The 25,383-nt window shown below is 38.7% G+C and overlaps 2 protein-coding genes across 4 annotated transcripts; both read left to right on the top strand.

Annotated features, from left to right (window-relative positions):
* The first annotated feature begins 739 nt into the window (after positions 1-739).
* On the top strand, positions 740-2,230 carry LOC137817751 (uncharacterized). Its single transcript, XM_068620991.2, has one exon. The coding sequence runs from the start codon at positions 740-742 to the stop codon at positions 2,228-2,230; it is 1,491 nt and encodes a 496-aa protein (XP_068477092.2).
* Positions 2,231-6,912: 4,682 nt separating this feature from the next.
* FAC1 (AMP deaminase, putative / myoadenylate deaminase) lies at positions 6,913-23,695 on the top strand. Of its 3 annotated transcripts, none has more exons than XM_068614778.1 (19): positions 6,913-7,667; positions 8,775-8,947; positions 9,225-9,429; positions 9,605-9,783; positions 9,870-9,921; positions 10,012-10,139; positions 10,244-10,423; positions 10,822-10,889; positions 10,974-11,116; positions 11,942-12,003; positions 13,342-13,455; positions 13,743-13,883; positions 14,289-14,441; positions 19,601-19,654; positions 19,731-19,841; positions 19,918-20,091; positions 20,172-20,252; positions 23,036-23,134; positions 23,273-23,695. In XM_068614778.1, the coding sequence occupies exons 1-19, from the start codon at positions 7,310-7,312 to the stop codon at positions 23,339-23,341; spliced, it is 2,544 nt and encodes an 847-aa protein (XP_068470879.1). In that variant the 5' UTR covers positions 6,913-7,309; the 3' UTR covers positions 23,342-23,695. The 3 variants fall into 3 exon arrangements, 1 of the variants encoding a protein (XP_068470879.1); XR_016516215.1 differs by having other exon boundaries at positions 6,953-7,667; positions 19,591-19,654; XR_016516216.1 differs by having other exon boundaries at positions 6,953-7,667; positions 19,576-19,654.
* Positions 23,696-25,383: the final 1,688 nt, after the last annotated feature.

Genomic DNA, 25,383 nt, shown 5'->3' with positions numbered 1-25,383 from the left:
ACGAGCCTTGTGTGACAGAGTATCAGAGAAAGGAGAAGTTATGCGTTTTGTAGTGCCGTGCATGAGAGTGGCCTAAGAGAGCTAGCAGTCAGTCGGTGATTGGTGGTCTCTTAACCCATAACGTGCATGGAGCAAAGCAGAGGTGATCGTTCACACGGTAGGTGACGCCTGGTACATGCGCTTAGCCAGGCCACACCTGCTACTCACGTTGAGGTGGCACGAGACATCTAGTGAAAGAAACACGCTAAGTTACTTCGTACATGAATAACTTAGGCGCGCCGCAGAGTATATAAAGGCATTCCACGCTCATGCAGGGAGGTAAGATTCATTCTTGCAAATTACTAGTTTTACACACAGAGAGAAAGAGAGAATCACAGAGTGCACACGAGTCTCGCTGAGATTCCTAGTTCTTAGTTCTTTGGTGGTCTTGCGTGGCTGACTTGAGCGTCGGAGTGCAATCGGCCGCTAGAGGCGCCGTTTGTTGTGTTTCGCAGGTTCGCTTGGAGCTTTTGGGAAGTGCTTGGAACGTTCTTGCGGAAGACAGAGCTTGACGTGGCGAGTCCTTCGACGATCGAATCACCTACAAGATCATTTGGCGCCCACCGTGGGGCCCGTGTGAATTCGTGATCCCATCCACTTTGCTGTTGGATTTCGTTTGTTCTTGAGATTCTTTGCTGAGAAAATGAGGAAGACAAGGCAAACTTCACCCGCGCCATCAGCTGAAGAAGGAGCTGTGACAATGGCGCAAGTCTTGGAAATGATGCGAGCACTGCAAGATGATGTGGCAACGTCAAGAACGGAGCAAGAAAGGATGCAAGCGGACTTGGCTGCATCACATGGGAGGAATGAAGAGTTGAATCGAGTTAACGAAGAATTGTGCAAGACATTGCAAGCGCAGAAGGAACGGGTGACGGAGGAAGGAGTGGCACCGCCACCGTCTCCCCCCAGGACTTTCCCCACGCCTTTCTCATATGAGATCATGAGTGCAGTGGTGTCACCAAACTTGGTGGGGGTGAAAGCCTCGTTTTCAGGGGTGGAGGACCCGGAGACGCATCTGACAGCGTTTCACACCCAGATGATGCTTTCTGGGGGCTCAGATACAGTGTATTGCAAACTGTTCATGAGCACCCTGAGCGAGATTGCTTTGGAGTGGTTCGTGAGCCTACCAGATGGCCACGTCATCTCGTTTCAGCAATTCTCGAAGTTGTTCATGGAGCAGTATATTGTGAACAGGGCACCCCCAGTGGTGTCGTATGACCTGTTCGACGTGCGTCAAAACCAAGGTGAGTCCCTCCGGGACTACCTCAGTCGTTTTGGAGCTCAGGTGGTGAGGCTGCCCAGCAAAGACGAAGATATGCTGGTGCATGCGTTCAAGAAAGGGGTTCTGGCGGGTCCTTTCAGTAAATCTTTGATCAAGAATCGCCCCAGCACCTTCGCAGAGATTAGGCGTCGTGTTGTGGCGCACATCGTGGCAGAAACCGCGGTTTCTGAGAAGAGGGAAAGCGCGATCCCGATCAAGTCGCGCGCAGGACCGAGTAGGTCTCAGCAGCCGATGAGGGTGCATGAGGCCAAAGATGGAAAGAAGGCCCAGGGGAAGCCTCGCCCTTACGAGCCTAGGAAGGACCAGGGCAGGGGGCGCGCGAGGGAGAGCAACACGCCCCCCAGATTTGACTTCGTGGTGGAATTGGCGGAGCTGATTGCCATTCCAGCCATAGCGGCAAGATTGCGAGCACCGGAGAGAACTGATAAGGTGCTCAGAAGAAAAAAGAACGTGTGGTGTGAGTTTCACCAGGCTTATGGCCACCCACTCCACACTTGTTTAGCGTTGGGACACCAACTCGCGGAGTTGGTAAAAAGTGGCTTTCTGAGCGATTACTTGCGGGAGACGCAAGGTGATCGGGCGTCGGGGCCACCAGCAGAAGATCCGCAACACGAGGTACCAGTGCACGGGGAGGTGCACACGATCGCGGGAGGCTTCTCAGGAGGGGGGTGCACAGCCTATCAAAGGAAGAGGTACGCTCGGTCGGTGATGACTGTTGACACGGTGGAAGATCACATCCCCGATGCTGACATCACCTTCACCAAGGCGGATCTCCAGGACGTTGTGCCTCACGACAACGATCCTATAGTTATCTCCCTCATCACGGCAGGGAGAAAAGTGCACAAGGTCCTCGTGGATCAGGGAAGCTCGGCAGACGTGATGTTCTGGCTGACGTTCAACAAGCTGTAGTTGTCCCTTGATCAACTGAGGCCATACCCAGGGTGCTTATACGGCTTCGCAGGGGACCAGGTGGAGGTGCGAGGCTACATCGAGCTGAGGACCACGTTCGCGGATGGGACCGTGGCCCGCACTAAGAAGATCAAGTACCTAGTGGTCAATGCCCCATCCGCCTACAACATACTGTTGGGAAGACCGACGCTCAATAGGTTGGGAGCCGTACCCTCGACGAGGCACATGAAGTTGAAGTTTCCGTCGACGAAGGAGGTAGTGATCACCGTCAAGTCGGACCAGAAGGAAGCTAGGCGCTGCTACGAGAACAACCTCAAGCAGCAGAGGAGTGTGTGCCATGTTACCTCCACACCACCGCCGGGTGTGGACGAGAGGCGATCGGAGGTGGAGATGGTAAGAGGTACACAAGGTGAGGAAGAGATGGAGGAAGCAGTGCTGGGGGGCTCGGGGTGGCCCGAGAAGAAGCCGAGAAAGAGAGAGTGATCACGACCAGCGAGTCAGGGATCACGACCCCCAGATCTGCTGGAGACGTTGGACGGAGGGGCGATCCCCCGGACGTGGAACGTCACACATTTAAAGTTCTATTTCAGTTGAAAATGTAAAGTAGTCGCGCTTTCGCGCTAGTATAAACAGTTTGAACAGTTCAGGGGGCACTCCTTTTCCCAGAAGAGGGTTTAAATGAGGCCACCCAATAAAAAAGAAGTTATCAGTATAAAGAAGTGAACAAAGGGGCGCCTTCACGGCCGTTTGCACTCCGACGATCAAGTCAGCTAGCGAGAAACATCAAAAACTGGAGACACACCCTTGAGAGGTGGTCGAAGAAACTGTACTGAATCACTAAAACTGTGTTGCCCTAATTGCCTTGTGCTAACAGCTGGGTGCGCCGTCAAGAACAATTAGGGTTTGTGCTCTGTGTGTCTATGCTCTGTGTAACTGTGAGAATTAGGTTAAAACTCTCCCCCCCCCCCTCAAATGCTCCCAAGGCCCCTTTTTATACACTTCTCATCTTTAAAGCGCGTTAAAGCGCATTGAAAGCGTATAAAATCATTCCTTGGAACATTCGAATCTTAACTAAATTAACGCGTACCTTGGCAAACTTTCACTGAAATCTTTAATGAGCACGTGTGCCTTGCCACGTGCCCTTCTGACTTGATCGTTGTTCTAAGTGGAGGGTCCCACAGCGCCGCAACCCAACTTAGGGTTATTCCATCGTGTGAGCCCTCTTTCCCGCGAAGTGCTTCTGGCACGTGGGTTGACTTTTTGGGTGCCAACTCATGCGCCCCAATCACTAGCTACTTGCCCTGGGGGTGGGTCTACCTTTCCCTCGTACCATGCACGTGGTTCTCCCCTGGTTATGGCCCTCTCATGGGCCGTATCTGTTCCAGGGTCTCCCAGTGGTGGCATGGGTACTTCACGAGTCAGGATATCCCCTTATGGTGCTAGACTTATGGCCTTGAAGCCACCTTTCTCTTCTCCTTACTATTGTTCTGTATGGTCGAGGCTCGAGGCCTCTCGGGCGATGTCTTTACTCGGTGATGTTTCTCTTTAGGCGATGCCCCTATTGGGCGATGCCCCTATTGGGCGATGCCCCTATTGGGCGATGCCTCTCTTTGGCGACGCCTTTCTTGGGCGACGCCTCAGCGAGGCAATGACTCAAGCGGCCAACCTGTTGACTTCTCTTCCTTGGGTCCCTTGAGGGGTCCCACCATGCGTTGACTTTGACCTTTGGTCAACGCCCGAGGACGGGACGGTACAGGTTTCATAAGATGGCGAACGCTCTCATGAAGGCCTAACTGTTGGGATGCAGCTGGGCAGGAGCCACGTTGACCTCTGTTAAGAGCGCCCTCTCGAAGCCCGTGAGTGGGAGGCGAAGCCTAATCCATTTAAAAACGGTGGAGTAGAGGAAGAAGAAAGGCTCTCCTTAGTTGTCGCGATCGTCTGCGCATACAGGTTCGCCCTTCGCGCAGGGATGAACTGAAACATACGCATCACTCTCTCTCCTAAATACCTGTCCTTTCTAATTAGGCTCTTCGTTCTGATTTTTCCTTACATCCTCACTGGAGGTGAGAGTGGAGGTCTCGACAAGGAGTTCAGCGGAGGCCCAGGGGTAGAAGGCTTTGTAATCTACGTTGGGAGGAGGGTTGGAAGTGGTTTTTGTTTGAGCCATTTCAAGGAGAAAGCTAAAAAAGAGAAAAGAAGAAGGAAGAAACGAGGGTTTAGTGGAAAATGATGGTGTGACTCAAGAAACCCAGAAAAAACAGAGGAACAGAAGAAAAACAAAGAAAACCTAAAATGCAGAAATTTAAACCGTCCTATAGCAGTTTATTGCATGTATGAGCAGCGAAATCGTAAGAGAAAAGCAATCAATGCATACAGATCATACCTTTTAATCGAAGTGGGTTGGAAGTTCTGAGCTTTGAAGAAGGAAAGGTGAGAGCTTTCGAAGAGAAGATGAAACGATCGAAAGAAGTTTCAGAGAAAGTGATGGAACAGTGACGAAGCGCACGCTTTTTAATGCTTAACGTAAACGAGGGAGCGCAAGCGGCGTTAAGTCTTGACCGTTGATCTGGCCACGTGTGCGCATATTAAAACAGGTACGAAGAAGTGTCACTTCGGTGCACTGTTCACGTCCCTTCACGCAGTGCCATATAGGTTGCCACATGCGAGGACTTAGTCTCTTCGCTGAACAAGTTAACAGCTCGAGACTGGGGAGCTTGTGTACTGACCAGTCCTTGGACGTCGTTGACTACTGGTAATGGTGAGCCACGTAAGTTGGGTCCCACGAACGACATGGGCCAGTGTCTCGCGAGCGACGTGAGCCAAGGTGTTGAAGAGTGGTCAGATGTCGATCACCAGAATGTGCTAATGTGTCCTCGGCAACAGAGTGAGGGCGTTGTGACATCGGGCATCGGTGACTCAAACAACAGAGCTGGGCCACGAGAGGTGGATCCCAGACAACACACCAGTTATTAGTAGGGAGAAGCCTAGATCATGAGGGGTCCATGCGTGTGGTGTGAATAGCGCATTCAGGCGTAACACAAGTAAAGAACCACTGGAAGCGCTAAGGCCCATGAGGGTTACGTTCCAGGGGTAGGCTGCATGCATGGCACGTGAACAACTAGGGCACTCCCAGGACGGATGGCCCCAGATATTAGGTGCATAAGTTGGTACCCAGGTGGTCATCCTGTCAGAGGTTGCATTCCAGTAAGGGAGCCTTGCACACTAGATTGCCCTAAGAGTGGGTGATAGTGGCGCTAAGGCATACCCTTAGAAACCCTAAATGCGGGTGGCGGAAACCCTAGACTATATAAAGGGTAGTAATAAACCTAACAAGGTACGCAACATTTACGCGATACACACACGGTTTTACACAGAGCTTTTACAACTAAGAGTTTTGGTGTTTCATAGCCCCAGTATTGACTTGAGCGTCGAAGTGCAAATGACCTCTAGGGAGCCCCTTTGTCTTTGCAGGTTCAGGTGTTTGATCGAAGGAAAGGCACAGACGAAGGCAGAGAGAATTGAGCGTGTGATCGTCGTTAGAAGTACGAAGGCAATCGAGTCAACCGACAGGAACAATAATATTAATAAAATAATAAATAAAATATGTAATCATATTTAATTCATAAATATTTTATAAAATAAGAGAAGTAAAAAAATTATACGAGGTGGGATACACATAAAAAAGTTAAAACAAAACTGACATAATTAAATTTTATTGGTCGGAGTCGACCGACGGATAGGATCAAAATCATTATATCTAAATAGAAAATTAGCGAAACTAATTAGTGATTAAATACTAGTTAATATATTCTTAATTATGATCTAAATCCTTAACCCAACCTAATAACAAAGGGTCCATGATAATCATATAAATAAGCACACATTTCATTAATCATGTACGTCATCATTCAGTACTAATAGCACCGAGTGTCGAACACCTAAATCTTACTTGAATGTCAGAGTGTCTCTTGCAGGTACCATCCGAGCTCGGAGTTCGCAGAGACGAGAGGTGGAGAAGTGAAAGGAGAAAAAAGAGTTCATTCGTGAGGAATGAGGAAGGAGAGAAGAGTAGATTGACCAGCAGAGAAGGAGAGCAATCGTCCTCTTAGTTTCAACTCCGTTTGAGAACAATATACTTTATATTTTAATTACATTTTTATTTTTTATTTTTTATTTATATATTTAGTTGTTTGGTATTTTTAAAAATATGATTGTTATTTTTCTTAAACTCGTTCTAAGAACGAGTTGATGATGAAAATTGACGAAACTTAAAAGAGAAAAACATACGAGTTAATCGAAAGAAAAAAACAATGTTAATTATGTTATGTTATTAATTACGAAATTAAACAGCTAAATACTTAGAAAAAATAAAAATATTTTAAATATAAAATAAAATGAATATTTTAATAAAAACTGAATAAAAATACTCGTATCAATATTTAATATAAAATTTGATAACGACAAATATATGAGGAAAACCCACTCATACTTTAATTAACGCAGATTGTGGGTTTTGTGAAATAGACGTATGTAAATTGTGGAATACGTTTACCACGTCAGTGCTGGTCATATATAAAATTGGTTCAGAAAACAAAGTTTATTATTAATTAATTAATTAATTAATTAATTAACTAACTAGTAAAAAGTATTATGAAAAAGTTACTTCCAGGAAAAAAGTTGCTGGGATTGAGGTTATCTTTTTGGATCCTTGATTTTAACCCTATCCCCCACGAGCAAAAAGCTGAAAGTGAAATTTGGGAAGAAACAAATGGAAAGCGCTTGAGTCTTAATAATTACATCTCTCTACCAAACGCATACAGATATAGGGAAAGAGAGAGAGGGTATCCATCCATCCACGTCCTCTCTCTGGCGTCGTTTGTGTATAAATAGCAGATAGCGAGCCAACACTCGCTTCCATTTAACACAAACCTCGCCCAGTGCCTTAACACTTTTACTCACTATATAGAGTAGGGTTTTTCGTTATCCCTTTTTCTTATTCTCTCTTAACCACTTAGAGTTTCTCGTATTCTTGTTTTCGGTTATAGAGAGAGAAACCCGGCGAAGAGAGACAGATTGATCATGGACGAGCACGCCGTGCATTTGGCCTTGGCGGCGCTCGTCGGAGCCTCCGTCGTGGCTGTGTCGGCGTACTACATGCACCGCAAGACGCTCGCGCAGCTGCTGGAGTTCGCGCGCACGGTCGAGCGTGAGGCTGAAGGCGGCGGCGGTTCAGACGCCGAATCACCGCCGACGCATTTGAAGAAGCGCCGGGGAACCTCGAGGAGGCGGGGAAACGGCGGGTACAGGCGCGGCTCGGCGTCGTTGCCTGACGTCACCTTGATCTCCGGCGGGTTTGACGGGGATGATAAGCGGAACGGGCCTGTGCACGTCGAGGGGATTCCGCCGGGGCTGCCGCGGTTGCACACGCTCCGTGAAGGTATGGCTACGGTGAAACTTTTCGGGTTTAATCGATGATTATTTGTGATTTTGTGGTTTTTGATTTTTGTTGGGATTGCTGCTTACGAGATTATTGAGTTGAGCTGTGTCATGGTAGTTATTTGGTGTTCGATTGTGTTTGGTCGTGCACAGTGTTTGCGATGAAAAGGGGAATTGAATTAATTTGAAAGGGATGGAAAGGAATTGATTCCGGTGTTCCTCAGTTTTATAATTGGTACTAGTTTTGGTTTGTTTCGGTTCTGTCATAGATATGACTTCCGGAAAATTTTACATGACAAAGGAATGGATTATAAATCATTTTTAGTTGGGAAGAAAATAAGACGGACAAGTGAGGTTGTTGCTGGACGTAGACGATTTTCTACGTAAGAATTTAGAGTTTAAGGACCTGAACTTCTTTACCTATTTTCAATGAATTTTGTTAATTTTAGTTCATTTATTTTTGTCTCTTGGATTGATGCAGATGGCGTCGACCAATACATTTGATATGATTTAACGGCTGAACTTATAATCGTTCACTTAAAAGTAAGAAAAAAAGTATTAGGTCTACTGAAACAAAACTGACATCACATAACTTCAGATGGCAATGAAAGATAAGGTGAGAAGAATGTATGAGTGAAATAAAAAGAAGGATTGGAATGACTAAAACGCAGAAAGAACTTGTCCACATTGAATAATTTTCAGTGGATCAGTCTTCTTGGACCCATATCCCTCCGCTGAACCAGCTAGGAATTAAACTATACAGTATTTGATGATCATCTTGTCTTTTAGAAAGTTGTATTTATTTGTTTTCTTCAATTCTTATTGATATACCTTTGTAGTGTCCCCATAATTAAGATATACTTTAAATTCATTTGAATTTAATCCCTTTAAATGTTTTTACGGCAAATGTTGCATTAGACTACATATCTTTCTGATGCACTTACCTGCACATGCATAGGCAATGATTCGTTCCGGTTCTAATCCCTGGAAAGGTTTTATGGCAAATGTTGGAGTATACTTCATATCTTTCTGATGACCGGCATATGTGCAGCCCATGTCTGCTTGAAAGTGTTTATCTTAATCTTTTTTCATGATATGTTTCTGACAGGAAAATCGACACAATCTGGTTCCTTTAAGAGAAGCCTTTTAAGACCAACTTCACCCAAGTCCCCTGTTGCAAGTGCTAGTGCCTTTGAAAGTGTAGAAGGATCAGATGATGAAGATAACATGATAGACAAAGATAAATTGGATACTGCATATTTGCTTACAAATGGGAATGCTGTAAGTGGGTCACGCACTTGTTGAATTAATTCTGTCATTCATTTCATCCCATATAAAAAAGGAGGTTTACTTTTGACATGACAAGTAACTTTCACTGTTTCTATCTCCCTACTTTCTTAATGCCTCCTTGGCCTTGGTGTGTAACCCTGGGCTTGGAATTAATCTATCCTTTTCTCATTACACTTATGCTTTGAACATTGCATGATGCAGTGTTGTATATACTAAATTAATTTTTTTGAATGATATTTACGTTTAAATTGAAATCATTTCTATGTAGGGGCCAGAAGGTAAAATCCCATTTGAGACTTTACCTAATCATGTTAATGCTAATGGAGAGCAGATGACAATTGCTCCAAGTATGATCCGTTCTCATAGTGTTTCTGGTGACCTGCATGGTGTGCAGCCTGACCCAATAGCAGCTGACATTCTGAGGAAAGAGCCAGAGCATGAAACTTTCACAAGATTGAAAATTACTCCTATTGGTATGAACTGTGAAATGTTGCTGTTCCTCATTCTTTTACCTGCAAATGAATTGCTTTGAATCGGTTTTCTCATGGGATGTATATAATCCAGCTCCTCCAAAGACTTTTTGGATGACAATATTTGCATATTTGGAATGTCAAGTAGTAAACTGTAATTGTTATATTTTTTGTTTAGAGGCTCCATCACCTGATGAAGTTGAAGCTTATGTGGTTCTTCAAGAATGCCTTGAAATGAGAAAAAGATATATTTTTAGAGAAGCCATTGCTCCTTGGGATAAAGAAGTTATATCTGACCCCAGTACACCCAAGCCTAACCCAGATCCATTTTTATACACTTCTGAAGGAAAATCTGATGTAAGTTTTTTCTCCATCTTTCAAAACTTGGATCTCCCTATTTTATATGTTGTGATTAAATTACTCGTATTTCTTTTATGCTACAGCATTACTTTGAAATGCAAGATGGGGTTATTCATGTATATCCGAACAGAGAAGGTAAGTAAGAAAGAAATTTGTTATAGACCAACTTAGTAATTCTATCACCACTCAAGGTAGGATCTTATGCATACTTTCTATTACTTGCAGCGAAAGAAGAGCTTTTTCCTGTTGCTGATGCAACTACATTTTTCACTGATCTTCATCATGTACTTCGAGTCATAGCAGCAGGGAATATAAGAACTTTATGCCATCACAGGCTCAATCTTCTAGAACAAGTAAATCTCTAATTTATCGAATGAGTAACAAACTGAGGGCTATGCTTGTATTTCAATTGCATACAAGAAGCAATGGTTGCTTGACAATTTCTGTATGTTTTCAGAAATTCAATCTTCATTTGATGCTAAATGCGGATAGAGAATTTCTTGCTCAGAAAAGTGCTCCACATCGAGACTTCTATAATGTTAGAAAAGTTGATACTCATGTCCACCACTCAGCATGCATGAATCAGAAACATCTTTTGAGATTCATAAAGTCAAAGCTGAGAAAAGAGCCTGATGAGGTGATAGTTTGGATCTTTGTTGTTGTGAAGTAAACATACATTGCAGCAGCCTTTTGCTTTTTCTCTCAGATCTTATCATTGAACTGTAAGGCAGAAGAGATAGAGCACAGATTGGCTTTTTTTTAGTATATAAACTTGTAAATTAAGTGAGTAATTAATGTAACTATATCAATATTTATATAAATGTAGTTTGGTGTATAATTTTATTATAACCTATTGCCTATGAAGAGATTAGGAAATACTGGTATGTTTAAAATGATTGGCTTATTGTCATCACTTGCAGCTGTATTATGTATCATGATGCAGTATTATCTTACCTTTTTAACTTATGGTATGTGGATTACATTTTATGAAGCTAATATGCACTGAATACTCATATGATGTATACGCATAATCAGGTTGTAATATTTCGTGATGGGACATATCTAACCTTGAAGGAGGTTTTCAAGAGTTTGGATTTAACTGGGTAATGAGATTTTTTATTATTATAATTATAATTGGATTGCTGTATGTTTCAGGAGTTAATCTTGTTTTTATCTCTTTTTAACAGATATGATCTTAATGTTGACCTTTTGGACGTTCACGCTGACAAGAGCACTTTTCATCGCTTTGATAAGTTTAATCTTAAATATAATCCTTGTGGTCAAAGTAGGCTGAGGGAGATATTTCTAAAGCAGGATAATCTCATTCAAGGTAAAATATTTAATATACACTGGTTTTGGGCGTGTTGGTTGTGCAGAAGTTGTGTTGGTGTAGTAAGATATTTTTGCATACAAGCTGAAGGGGCTTCTTGAAGCCCTAATATCTATATTATGAAATCCTAGGTTGCACTATTTTTTAGACAATGATATATGCTATTTTTGTGGGTTGTACATTTATTGATATAGACACTGAAAAAAAGGTTGAACACATTATGGGGTGGGTCTCTAGTTCAATGATTTTCTTTGGTCTAAGGAATATTTTTTCTTATTGTTTTCTATACAGTCTTCTAATTACATTGGTGCATTTTGAGTCCTGAAGACAAAAGTTTGGGTTTTTTTAAGACAACTTATTATACATGCAGTGATTGATTGTATATTAAAATTAAGGTTGGGTGTCTGGTAGTTGATGAAGTTGAAGAGACATAATTTTAAAAAATGGTGGGATCCACTGTACTATTTTTCATCTATTCTACTTATGTCTCTCCTCATCTATTTTCATCCAAACATGTTATTCTTGCTTTAATTCTCATCTGTCTCCACTCGACCTACTTTTTTGCGTCCATCCCATTTCTCTTCCCTCTACGAAAGTAAGTTAGTGATATTTATCACGGTTTGAATTTTGAATTTCAAACAGCTCTCTGGTCATCTTTGAAAAAGCAATTTAATAGTTTTTCTTAAAGCAATTGCTAATTTCACCTGTGGATTAATGAAGATAGAAAATACTTAAAATGAATGACCTCGGATTATTATCAAAGTTTTAGTGTTTATATTTGTTAGTTGCCTTCAACATCTAAGCATCTTTATTTGTATTTACTAGGTCGTTTTCTTGGTGAGGTGACTAAGCAAGTGTTTTCGGATCTTGCTGCCAGTAAATATCAGGTGCTTTCTTCAGTCCTTGTATATTTGTGTGTATACACTCATATATACATCTTTTTATCATGTCGGTGATTTAAGACAGTCTTAGAGTGCATCTGTTGGCAATATATTATCCTGATAATTCTAATATACTCCCTACGGGTGCTTCTCTTTTTTACATACTGTTTGAATGTAGTAATTCAATATCATACTATTAATAAGCAATACTGTCTCAAATATTTGGCCCAAATATTTATGGATGTAAAACTGCCAAACACCCTATGTTGGAATAAGACTATAATAGACTATAAGAACTAAATAACATAATGCTACTAATAGTTTCATTGAAATCTTTGATGACCAAATATTAACATTAATTCAATTAGCAAGGTTGTATTGTAAAATCTGCTTCATTTCCGTCAAATCAGAAGATCTTTCATTCATAGACTCAAAAGATGGAAAGTTCAATGAAGACATAAACTAACTACGAAGAAAAACATTTTCTAGGGTTAATATAGCTTCTGCAATGGCCCAAGTTCTCTACTTCCAAGGTATTAGCAACGTAAAGGAGTCAGTGGGTTGTCATACTAATAATCCAAAATTTCATGATGATTGATGGGCACTTGCAAATCTTATACGCTTATCCCCATCTAGATGTTTGTTTACTAGAGAATCTTTCATTCATAGACTCAAAAGATGGAAAGTTCAATGAAGGCATAAACTAACTACGAAGAAAAACATTTTCTAGGGTTAATATAGCTTCTGCAATGGCCCAAGTTCTCAACTTCCAAGGTATTAGCAACTTAAAGGAGTCAGTGGGTTGTCATACTAATAATCCAAAATTTCATGATGATTGATGGGCACTTGCAAATCTTATACGCTTATCCCCATCTAGATGTTTGTTAACTAGAGAATCTTAGAGGTTTTAAATAATTGTAGATAACAAAGACACCTGAAATTGGCTGCCAGTGTAATTTCTTAGATCCTCATAAAAAATAGGAATTACAGTGATATCACCAGACTAATGTTATTGCAATGGTTCCAATATGGGTGATTATTCTATTCTGGGTTTGACTCCATTAGCCCTGGATTTAGATGTTGGGTGAATGTTTGCACGACTGCTTTACCATAACATAAACAATGACAGAGATTGATCCCTACAGTGCATCTTACTTTATGTTTTTTGAATTGCAATTACCCAATGGTGCAAGAATGTTAATAAATTATTAGTATGAGACCCTACGTCGACCAATGTGTTTGGACTTGTTGGCATTAGTTTGGCATTTCTTTACTGTTGTTTTTATATACTTATCCCCACCTAGATGTTTGTTAACTTATCTTTCTGTGCCTAATTATTCACAGATGGCTGAATATAGAATATCAATATATGGAAGGAAGCAAAGTGAGTGGGACCAACTAGCCAGTTGGATAGTTAATAATGATTTGTATAGTGAGAATGTTGTTTGGTTGATTCAGGTATGCTTTATTTATTTGTCTAGAACACATTTATTTTTCACAATGATATTGTAATGATTTATTATTTTTCTTGTGTAAATCAGTTCTCTCAACTGTTGCCAATTTAACATTTTTTACTATCATATTATAAGAAGCTGAACAATGATACTAATGTACTAATCATTCTCTTGGGACTGTCAAATATCTAGTGAAATTTGGGGGACCTTTTTGTGCTTCCCATTTATGGCTTCATTTGCATGGTGATTGTGGACTTAACAATTGATAGTAGTTCTTGTAATGTCTTGCAGCTTCCGCGGTTGTACAATGTGTACAAAGAAATGGGAATTGTGACATCATTCCAGAATATGCTTGACAATATTTTTATTCCACTTTTTGAGGTTACTGTTGACCCAGATTCACATCCACAGCTGCATGTTTTCTTGAAACAGGTGTGTTCCTCATTGCATTAACTTTTTTGACTAAACACAATTTTGAAGATGATCAGTCTTCATAAATATTTCGAAAAGGTACTTTTTAAAAATTAAGTTATCCTTGAAAGGAACCAACGTGATATTTTGAGGTATTCATCATTGGAGGCCCAATCTGATGACACTAGTTTTGGAGGACTGCAATTGGCTTTGATCTAGTTTGGAAATTGCAGAACTTCTGCCAATTTGTAGTTAGTTATTTTGCAGTATAGAGTGCTTGGTTCAGCTTAATCCTAGAGAGATAGTTGCTTATTTTTCAAAAGCTCTCATACAACTCAAAGAAACAAGTGATTATTTCTCTATAATAAGCTGAATCAAACATATGCTTATTCCAATACTACATGGTATTCATTCTCTCACCTTTAGGTTGTTGGGTTGGATTTGGTGGATGATGAAAGCAAACCAGAAAGACGGCCGACAAAACACATGCCTACACCTGATCAATGGACTAATGTGTTCAATCCAGCATTTTCATACTATGTCTATTACTGTTATGCAAATCTTTACACCTTAAACAAGGTATGCAACTTATCTCCACAGTATGTATTAGTTTGGGTGCCTAATGAATCTTCAAGAAGAAAACAAGTTTGTTTTAACTACTGTTAAGAATGAAGAAAATGTATTTAAGATTGGTATCCCTCGTGTAAAATACACACATAGGGTCTTTATTTATAGATGAGAATAATAACATAATCAATAACATAATCAATAGCATAATAACAAAATAAGCACATAATCAATAACATAATCAATAGCATAATAACAAAATAAGCCCGTTACATTTAACACTCCCTCTCAAGTTGGTGCATATAAGTCATACTTACTAATCTTATTACAGATATAATTAATTCAAGGCCCCCATAAAGATTTAGTGAAAATATATGTTAATTGATCATTCAAATTAACAAATCCAGTCTTGATGTCTCTAGGCACAATCTTTCTTCAATGAAATGATAATCAATCTCAATATGTTTAGTCCTTTCATGAAAGATGGGATTTGAGCTAATATGAAAAGCAACCTGATTATCACTTGATTGACTTCTCCAAATTGCAACCTAACTCACAAGTAGCTGAAGCCATAACTCTATATTCCGCTTCAACACTAGATCTTGTCACAACATTTTGTTTCTTACTCTTCCAAGAAATTAAATTACCACTTGTAAAAACACAATATCCGAAAGTAGATATTCTATCAAATGGAGACCTGACCCAATCCGCATCTGAATAACATACTACTCTAGTATGATTATTGTGACCATATAACAAGCCTTTTTCGGGAGAACCTTTAATGTATTTAAATATACGAATGAATGCATTGCAATGATCAACACATGTGAATTAAGGAATTGACTCACCACACTAACAACATATGAAATATTTGGACGAGTCACTGTACTTCTCGGGATCTGAGAAAGGCTTTACCTAACTAGGTAGGAGTTTGACATTAAGATTCATAGGTGTCTCAATAGATTTTGAATTCGTTATTTTCTCAAAAATACCCAATGCATACTTCCTCTGAGAAATAACAATACCATTGTTTGATTTGTGCTACCTCAATCCCTAAGAAATATTTGTTTTACTTGTAAGATGCCATGCTGATCACTGCCTGTAATAACAATGTCATCAACATATACTATACGATAGATACACCCAACATTTGAGTGACGGTAAAAATCTGAATGATCTGCTTCATTGCTAGTTATACCAAACTGTTGAACAACGTTGCTAAATTTTCCAAACCAAGCCTTGGAGATTTCTTGAGACCATATAAGGATTTGTGGAGACGACATACCAATCCAAAAGACTCCCCCTGAGCAACAAAGTTAGGAGGTTGCTCCATATAATTTTTTTCCTACAAATCCCCATTAAGAAAGGCATTTTTGACATTCAGTTGATAAAAAGACCATTGTTGAAGAGCAGCCATGGCTATGAATAAGTGAATTGAAGCCATCTTTGGTACTGGAGAAAAAGTATCATCATAGTCTAAACCAAAAATTTGGGTATAACCCTTAACCACAAGACGAGCTTTGAGACGATCAATAGTACCATCAGGACAATTTTAATAGCAAAGACCCACATGCAACCAACCACAGATTTCCCAGAAGGTAAACGAGGTCCCAAGTTCCATTATTTTGAAGCACATTCATTTCATCAAGCGTGGCTCGACGCCAACCAGGATGAGCTAAGGCATCACCTACAGACTTTGGAATAGACACAAAGGAAATAGACGAAAGACAAGTATAAAAAAGTTGAAATAGTCTATGATAACTTGAAACATTATAATGTGGAGAGGGATTACGGGTAGAACGTGTACTTTTACGGATGACAATGGGAATATCAGGTTCAACTATTGGAACCGGAAGGGACAAAGGATTTGGCACTAGAAGAGAGTTATCCTGTGGACGATGGGAAGACTAACGACGACTATAAACTTGAAGAGGTGGTGGAGGAGGAGAATCTGTAGGCACACTAAACATAACAGGAGGATCAAAGACAACTGGAATATCTACTTGTTAAGATGGAGACACAAATGGAGAAGATAAAGACTTAAAATAAACAAAAGACTCGGTGAAGGTGACATCTGCATAAATGAAATAACGGTTAAGAGAGAGTGAAAAACATTTATATCCTTTTGAGATCTAGTAAACCCTAAAAAAACACATTTTTGTGACCTAACAAATAATTTATCTAGTCCAAAACAAAAATTATGAACATAACATGTAGACCCAAAAACTTTAGGTGGTAAGGGATTAAGAGGTTCATTTGGAAATAAAATAGAATGATAAATTTTATTCTCTAAAACCGAAGATGACGATTAATTAGAACATGCAACAACATCACCCACGTTGAGGAACGTCACCACGAAATAACATAGTACGAGTAGTTTCAATAAGATGTCTATTCTTGCGCTAAACCACCCCATTTTGTTGATGGGTACATGTGGTTTGATGAAGAATGCCATGAGATTTCATATAAGTGGTAAAAGAATGAGAAAGATATTCACGAGCATTATCACAGCATAAGGTTCGAATTGAAACACCAAATTGATTTTTAATTTCGTTATAAAAAGATTGAAATATAGAAAACAACTCAGAATGAGATTTCATTAAAAATAACCAAGTACATTTTAAATAATCATCAATAAAAGTAATAAAATACTGAAATCCTAAATTAGACGTAACACGACTTGGTCCCCAAATATCAGAGTGAACTAAGGCAAAAGGGGATGAAACACGTTGTGAGACACTATTAGAAAGAAAAACTGTTGTGTTTACCTAAATGACACGACTCACAAGACAAACTAGACACTTTGGACTAACTTGGAACAAGGTGCTGCATCTTGGCAAGATTAAGATGACTTAGCTGAACATGAATGAGAGATGGAGAATCCATAACTGTGCCAACATGTGCAAATGTTTGTAGGTGGTAGTGACCATGAGACTCACATCTGGTACCAATCATCCATCTCGAACTCTGGTCCTGTAAACAAATTAGAATCTTTGGTGAAAAATTTACACAATTAAGAGAACAAGTTCATTGACTAATGGATAATAAGGTAAAGGGAGACCCAAGAAACATGAAGATCATTATTAATAGATAAAGAAGGAAGATGAATAGTATCAACACCATGGGCTGAGACCCTAAAGCCATTGGCCATGGTAATGGTTGGTAAATAACCGAAGGTAGACAAAGAAGAGAAAAAAGATTTATTATTAGTAATATAATTGATGGCACCTGAGTCGAGAACCCTAAATTGACGTAAAAGAGAATTGGAGTAAGGCCAGCAAAAGGTATACCTAACGTGCAACAGAAGCAGTGGAACAAGAGTTCTGACAATTGTCATACCATTTAAGAAATTCATTGAATTGCATGTTGACCTAAGATATTATATAAAGGAGGGTTCATGGTAAAAGGTTGCACAGGAACATTTTTGGAAATCGCAACAGATCTAGGAGGACGACCATGTAAGGCATACACTAATCTATTTTGTGGCCAAGTTTGCCACAATGGTCATACTTGTGACGTCCTTTGCCCAGCTTGGAAGGACGAGTACGATTATAACGTTGAGAGACTAAAGCATAAACGTCATCAACTGGAAGAGGTATATCAATGTTGTATTTACTTGGCACACATAGAAGGGTAGGACAAGTGGAAGTAAAATTGGGAACAACAAAAGATTCCAAAATCTAATCACGGACATGAGAATAATCGTCAAGAAGTTCATGTAAGCCCAATAACATGAAGAACTTTGACCGTTGCTCTAGTTCTTGAGTAGGAGTGGAGGGAAGAGGCAATAATTCATTAAAATTATGAAGAACATGTAGTTTATCCAAATATTCAGCCATTGTACCATCAAGACTTTTGGGAGCAACAATGGTAAGGAGGTTTTGACACACCATAAAGATGTTGAGTATCATTGGTGTGTAAAAGTTTTGCTTGTTCCCAAACTTCTGAACACGTCTTAAAAACAGGAAAAATTTGTTTTAAAGATGAGTGAATAGTAGATTTAATAACAATACATAATTGAGCATCAATTTTCTACTAACGGTAAGTCTCATCTGTAGCAACATAATCTTGACTCTTAAGCCATAATTTAATATTTGAGGTCCAAATAATTAGTTCCATCCAATTTGTCAATAGAAAGATGAACATTGATATAATTAGTATAGATGGAGGGATTGAGCATATTGGCAACCGAGGAAGCCAGAAACCAAGTTACCGGCAACATAGTGTTAGGAGACGAATTGGGCTCAGTGTTAGGAGACGAATTGGGCTCAGTGGTAGGAGACGGATTAGGCTCAGTAGTAGGAGATTGATCCATAGATTTACTTGCTATCCAATTGATGACAATAGCAGTGGCTTCAGAGAGATTCTGGAAATTTCGGCAATGACGGCTTCGACGATGACGCTCCGACAAGATTCCAACATCGACGCTTTGGCGAGATTCCGACAATGACGCTCCGGTGATGAATCCTAACCCTAAGATTTAGATACCATGTTAAGAATGAAAAAAATGTATTTAGGATTGATATCCTTTGTGTAAAATATACACATAGGGGTCTTCATTTATAGAAGAAAATAATAATAAAATCAATAACATAATAATAGAATAATCTAAACTATGGGCTAAGGTCGTTACATTCACAATTACAAAAGGAACGAAATATGGTTGTTCTCTTAATCTTTAATATGCAAGATAAGCTTTGCTGCATATTTCTAAAGTTGTTATGGGTAAGATTAATATAATTTAATTGAAAGCTACATGTAAATAGGTTGGTATGATTCACTTTTAAAATCTTTGTGGCTACTTCAAACCACACAAATCTAGTTAAGATTGGTTTGGTTTGAGTTTTCAGGTTTAAGATAAAGAAATTAGCGTAAGCTTTTTTACAATTTTCTTCAAATTATCTTCTTTTTATATAATTCTTTTTAATGTTATATTACTACTAACTGAAAAAATTGTTTATTCTTTAATAGTTTTAATCAATAATTTAAATAATTTCTAGTAGCGCTATTTTGTTTCTTAATATAGTCATGTCTCTGTCCATTTCTCTAGTTACTTAGAGTACCTTGAATATATATTCCAAGAATTTTCTGCAATTTCTTCATAATCTGTATTTGAAAGTTTGGGCTTTGTTTTGACACAACAAAGTTAACCTAATGCAAGTATTTCTCAGCTTCGTGAATCAAAGGGAATGACAACAATCAAATTCCGTCCACATTCTGGAGAGGTATGTATTTGAAAATATATTCTGTCTGTTTCATAAATGTTATGAGTATATCTAATGAATCTAATAATGGCTTTAGGCTGGTGATATCGACCATCTTGCAGCAACCTTTCTCACGGCTCACAACATTGCACATGGAATCAATTTGAAAAAGTCTCCCGTGCTTCAATATTTATATTATTTAGCCCAGGTATGATATTTTTTCTAATTGATTACTTGGTTGTGATATTTGTGGCAGCTAATTTTAGTTGAATATTTTTTGTTAGATTGGCTTGGCAATGTCTCCATTGAGCAATAACTCCCTATTCTTAGACTACCATCGGAATCCTTTTCCCATGTTCTTCTTACGGGGTCTGAATGTGTCACTTTCTACTGATGATCCTCTCCAAATTCACTTAACAAAGGAACCATTGGTTGAAGAATATAGTATAGCTGCTTCTGTGAGCTTTCTCTCATTCTTTCTCTCTATACAACATATAGACAAACAATGCTTACAGCCGAAATAATTCTTATTTTACAGGTGTGGAAGTTGAGCTCGTGTGATTTGTGTGAGATAGCCCGGAATTCGGTATATCAATCAGGTTTCTCACATGCTTTAAAGGTACATTTCTTATCCAAAATTCTCTTGTGAATGAAATTCTTTACACCCTTAAAGGCATAATCTTTTATTCTTAGGCTGAAGTATTCAATTAAACTCAATATTTCCAAACTCATAATTTGGAAGCGAATCAGAAAGGGTATGAAAACTCAACCCGAGGATCGTAACTCAATTTGAAAGAGTTACTATTTGATTTACTACAATGCATAACATAATTAAAAATAGAATTCATGTGACGAAGACAGTGGCGAGCGGCAACGAATTGCGTGGTGGTGCGAGCGGCGACCCTGCGGTGCGAACAGAGGCATGAGCGGTAGCGTCGCAAGCTGTAGAGTTTTTGAACTTAAGGTTATGGGTTTCCAAATTAGGGTTTATTGGTTTTATTGGATTTTCAGTTTTTTTTTTGGCTCGAGTCATGGATGTGGAGGCCCAGAGATCGTCCGATTCAACCCATGAATCGTTGGATCACTTTGATCTGGACAAATTCCGATCAACCCCATGATCCGACTTGTTTTCTTCTTAAAAGATCATAAGATCGACGATCTAAATCGCGATCTTGACAACATTGGTTAAAAACTCCTTAGAGTTGTCATATATCACCATAACCAAACTCCATTATTTTTAGTATTTATTAGTTTGAGTTTTTTATTACATAATTTAGACACATGCTCCACAGAAAAAAAAAAAATTCAACAACATCCTCTAAATTGTTTATTTAAATATGGGTAGAATGTATGTGTGATAGGTGCCTTCAACTGGTTTCATATTTTCTTGAGTTTTTGAGTGAACTTTGTGGAAGAGATGAATCAAGGAGAGCTCCAATGAAGTTATGGTTTCCTTGTAGGTGCATAAAGAGTAGGAAGAGTGATTAGTTCGACCATATCACTTGGAGAGGTGAAGAAGAAGACCAAAGATGTCTATTCTAGAAAGGTTAAGACAAAGAAGTGTTTAGGCTAGCAATTTGGCAGCATAACAATCATAAAATTGATCTTGAAAAACATGAGCCAAGCTAGTGTTGTTAAGATCGCGAGTTATATTGTAAAAATCGCGATCTTACGATCTTTTAAGCAGAAAACGCGTTGGATCGGTGGCTGGATCGGATTCTCACCGGATCGGAGCGATCCAACAATCCAGGGGTTGGATCGGGCGATCCATGGGCCTCTGCGATCCATGATGCGGGCCCAAAAGAAACCTTAATGCGCCGCTCGTGCTCGTCGTCGTCGCCTTCGTGTGCTGTCGGGAACGCACGCTGTGACGACGAAGCATGAAGAAGGAGTTGCAGCGACGACGCCGCGCATAAGAAAGAAGAAGATGCGACGGTGCCGCCCAAAAGGAAGATGTCGGCACATACCTAAACCTAATTTTTAAGAGACATAACTTTGGGCCAAAGGTCCATTTCCATTTTAACCTAATAAAACCTAATTCAAAATTTAAATATGGAATGTGGTGTGTGGTGTGCGGCTGAAACCCTAAATAAAAATCACAACTTACTTAATAGACATAACTTTGGACCAAAGGCCCATTTTAATTTTAACCTAATAAAACCTGTTCTATGCTGGTGAAACCCTAAATAAAAATCACAACTTACTCAAAATTAGGTTTTTTTGGGTCCATTTAAAAAATTACAACTATTTTCATCTCCAACACATTTTTTTTATCCTATGATTAATATGAATGATTTTGTTGGATAATTCATCTCTATTAAACATTATCTTGAATCTACTTTTAATCACGTTATCTATTTGAAGCATTTCATGAATTATGAATCTATTTTTAATTATTTTATGTATAGTAACTCAAATAGTAACTCTTTCGAATCGAGTTACGCTCTCCGAGTTACGAGTTTTTTTTTTCCTTTTACGATCCACCTCTGAGTTACAAGTTTGACAACATTGAGCCAATGAGAGGAAAATTCAAATTAATTAGCATTTGAATTAGGTGCCAATTAGAGTCACATGGAAAGCACGATCAAGTGTTCAATGTGACCTAATTAGGTTTAAATGATCAGGGTAAATGTGAGTTGCAATTAAATTCTAATTATGTTCTAGATAGGTTTTACACGCATAACCCTAATCCTAATTTATTTAAAGAAAAATTACAAGTAAATTTTCCACTCTACTTTAAGCAGGAAAATAAATTTAAGCAAGAAAATAAATTCAACTCTAAAATATTTACGCTATGATATTTTTGAACATATATAAAAGTCTCAATCTTTTTGGATCTTCCTTGTCATAGCTGTAGTGATGGGTCCTGAACTGAGTCTCTTCCATCAATGTAGGTCTGTGAATTCCATATAGAGGGATGTTACTGGGTTGGTTTTGGCTTCATAAAGCTTGTTACCCAATATTAAAATAACTTTGGTTGGATTTGTATCATTTATCCACCAAATCCAAATCAATCCAATTGGATCAATAGTTGGGTTGGGTGTCTCTACAGATTTTGATTAAGCAATGCAATTGCACAAATTAAACCAAAACCTAAATTAAAAAAATAATAGATAAAGAGCCCTATACAAGAAGGAAAGTCTGATGCTGAGACTTGCTTGAGTAAATGTTTAGTTTCTTTTTTTTTCATTCTTTGTTTTTTATAGAAGTAAAATAAATTAAAATTAGAAATATATTATATTAATGGATTTATTACTTGAATCATTCATATGCTTCCTCCTCTAACTTTGTTACTATAATGAGAAATAGTGTAATGTCGATTGAGGAAGATGTTTATACACATACATACCTTGTACTATTTACATAATTAGTGTTTTATAACTGATCGGTAACTTGTTTCAGTCACATTGGATTGGTAAGGAGTACTACAAGAGAGGGCCAAATGGAAATGACATTCAGAGAACAAATGTTCCTCACATACGGTTGGAATTCCGTGATACGGTAAGAACTTATTTATACATAGCTGTTAATTTTTCACTCGGTTTTAACTTAAAATTACTCTGTAATTCTTTTCGCGTATTCTTTTCCTGAATATATGATCTGTCGAGGAGAATCACATGGTTTAAGTGCTGTTTACAGATTTGGAAGGAGGAGATGCAACAAGTTTATCTGGGCAAAGCAATCATTCCTGAAGAAGTAGAGAAATAAGATGTCGGAGGCATGGTAGGTGGAGAAGTCAAACCCATGGTGCATCACAGATATTCTAAGGCCCAAGACATTATGACACTGGTCGAATGATACGAACCAGATACATACTATAGAGATCATCAGGATGGCTTAGCTTGAGCATCGAGAAATGTTTACAGCTACAAATCAACGGACCCCTGCAAAATTTTTTGCTTGTATGATTTTGGGTTAGTAATAAATGCATGATGCAAGCATATTGATGCCTGTTTGTTTTAGAATGTAAGCTAAGATCCTTGGAAAGGGGGATATTCATCTCCCAAAATTTTGATTCGCAATGTTTATCCATATATATAGTGCACTCCGGTTGAAACTTGAGAGACGGTTGCCCCATTCGTTTTATCTTAAACATATAATGATTTACAATGGCATGCTAGATCTATATATAATTTTAAGTTTGTCCTGTTTTACGTACAACATGGCCAAAATAGAAATTCATAATTCAAGTGTTGGCTCGGCACGCAATGTTCTTCTCAGCTTTTCCCTTCCCCGCTTTCTAACATTTGTTCAATTAATTAACAGAAAATAAGTAATGATATGAGTAATAGAGAACCATTTTGCAAACGGGAACACATTGCATAACTAACAGAAAATAAGTAATCATAAGAGTAATAGACAACCATTTTGCATACGTAAAAATGGGAACACATAAATTTTTATCTAGTATTATATACGTACTGGAAAAAAAATTCTAAGAGAATGATTTTTTTAAAAATTATTCAAGAGTAAATGAAGTTTGTGAAAGTGCACTAGAATTCTCTCGATCTCTTTCTTCTCCTTTACCCTGGTTTGGTTTTTCCAGTTGTTTGCTCTCTTTTTTCTTTTTTCTATTTGTTGGGTGTTTCTTCATGCACTCACTCAGCTTTTACTGCACTTTATCATTCTAATATTTCTCCATTTGAGGTTGTGTATGGATTTAATCCTCTTACTCCTTTGGATTTGTTACCTCTACCTAATCCACAAGATATTGTACAAAAGGAGAGAGTAACAAAAGCTGAATTTGTAAAGAAAATGCATGAGAGGATTAAGAACCAAATACAACAACAAACAGAGAAATATATGAAACATAGCAATAAGAGAAAGAGAGAGATGATTTTTGAGGAAGGGGATTGGGTTTGACTTCATCTTAGGAAGGATAGATTCCCAAATAAGAGGAAGTCCAAACTTAGCCCTAGAGGAGATGGTCCTTTCCAAGTCCTCAAAAGAATCAATAATAATGCATCAAATTGACCTGCTTGAGGAATATGGAATATATATTACTTTCAATGTTATGGATCTAACCTCTTTTGTAGGAAGTGAATAGGAAGTGAAGATGAAGAGACACAAGCATATGATTTGAAGACAAATCCTCTTCAAGAGAAAAAGGATGATGGAAGATGGCTAAGCTCAGATCCAAGTTTAGGCCCAACAACTAGTTCAATAGTAAGGAAGACTCAAGAAGATTGGGACTCTAGAGAAACTTTTTTTTACATGTTAAAAAATGCTAAAAACCTAGTTGTAAATATTTAGAGTAAAGTTTATTTCTTGTCAAAAGTAGAATAGAAATTTTATTTGTATTTTTTTCTAAAATGTAATTAGGCATCTAAAACCACCCTAGGTTAGGGTTTTTAGAAGACTCCTAATTAACCTAGGGTCGGTCATTTAACCTAATTTGAGTCACATGATGCACACCTTGATTATGCTTGCCATGTGAGCTCAAATAGGTGCCTAAATTCAAACTTTGCTATTTGAATTTTCCACCAATTCTCTTGTAAAAGGTCGGATCTCTAAACTTATATAAGAAGGTACTTGGCTATGAATTTTGAAAAGATTAATAAATGAGTGAAATTGCTGTCCAAGTTGCTAGTCAAATTCTCACTCTTGTCTTGCCTCATTAGGAGAGACACTTTAGTCTTCTTCTCCACCTAGCTCAAGTGATATGATTCAACCAATCACTCTACATACCTAACATGCACCTTCAAGAAATTCATAGCTCCAAGTGAACCTCCTTGCACACCTCCTCAATT

This window comes from Phaseolus vulgaris, chromosome 10 (assembly GCF_051622355.1).
Source record: "Phaseolus vulgaris cultivar YP4 chromosome 10, ASM5162235v1, whole genome shotgun sequence".
Classification (NCBI taxonomy): domain Eukaryota; kingdom Viridiplantae; phylum Streptophyta; class Magnoliopsida; order Fabales; family Fabaceae; genus Phaseolus; species Phaseolus vulgaris.
The sequence above is the reverse complement of the archived record's forward strand: the minus strand, read 5'-3'. Positions and strand labels throughout refer to the sequence as shown.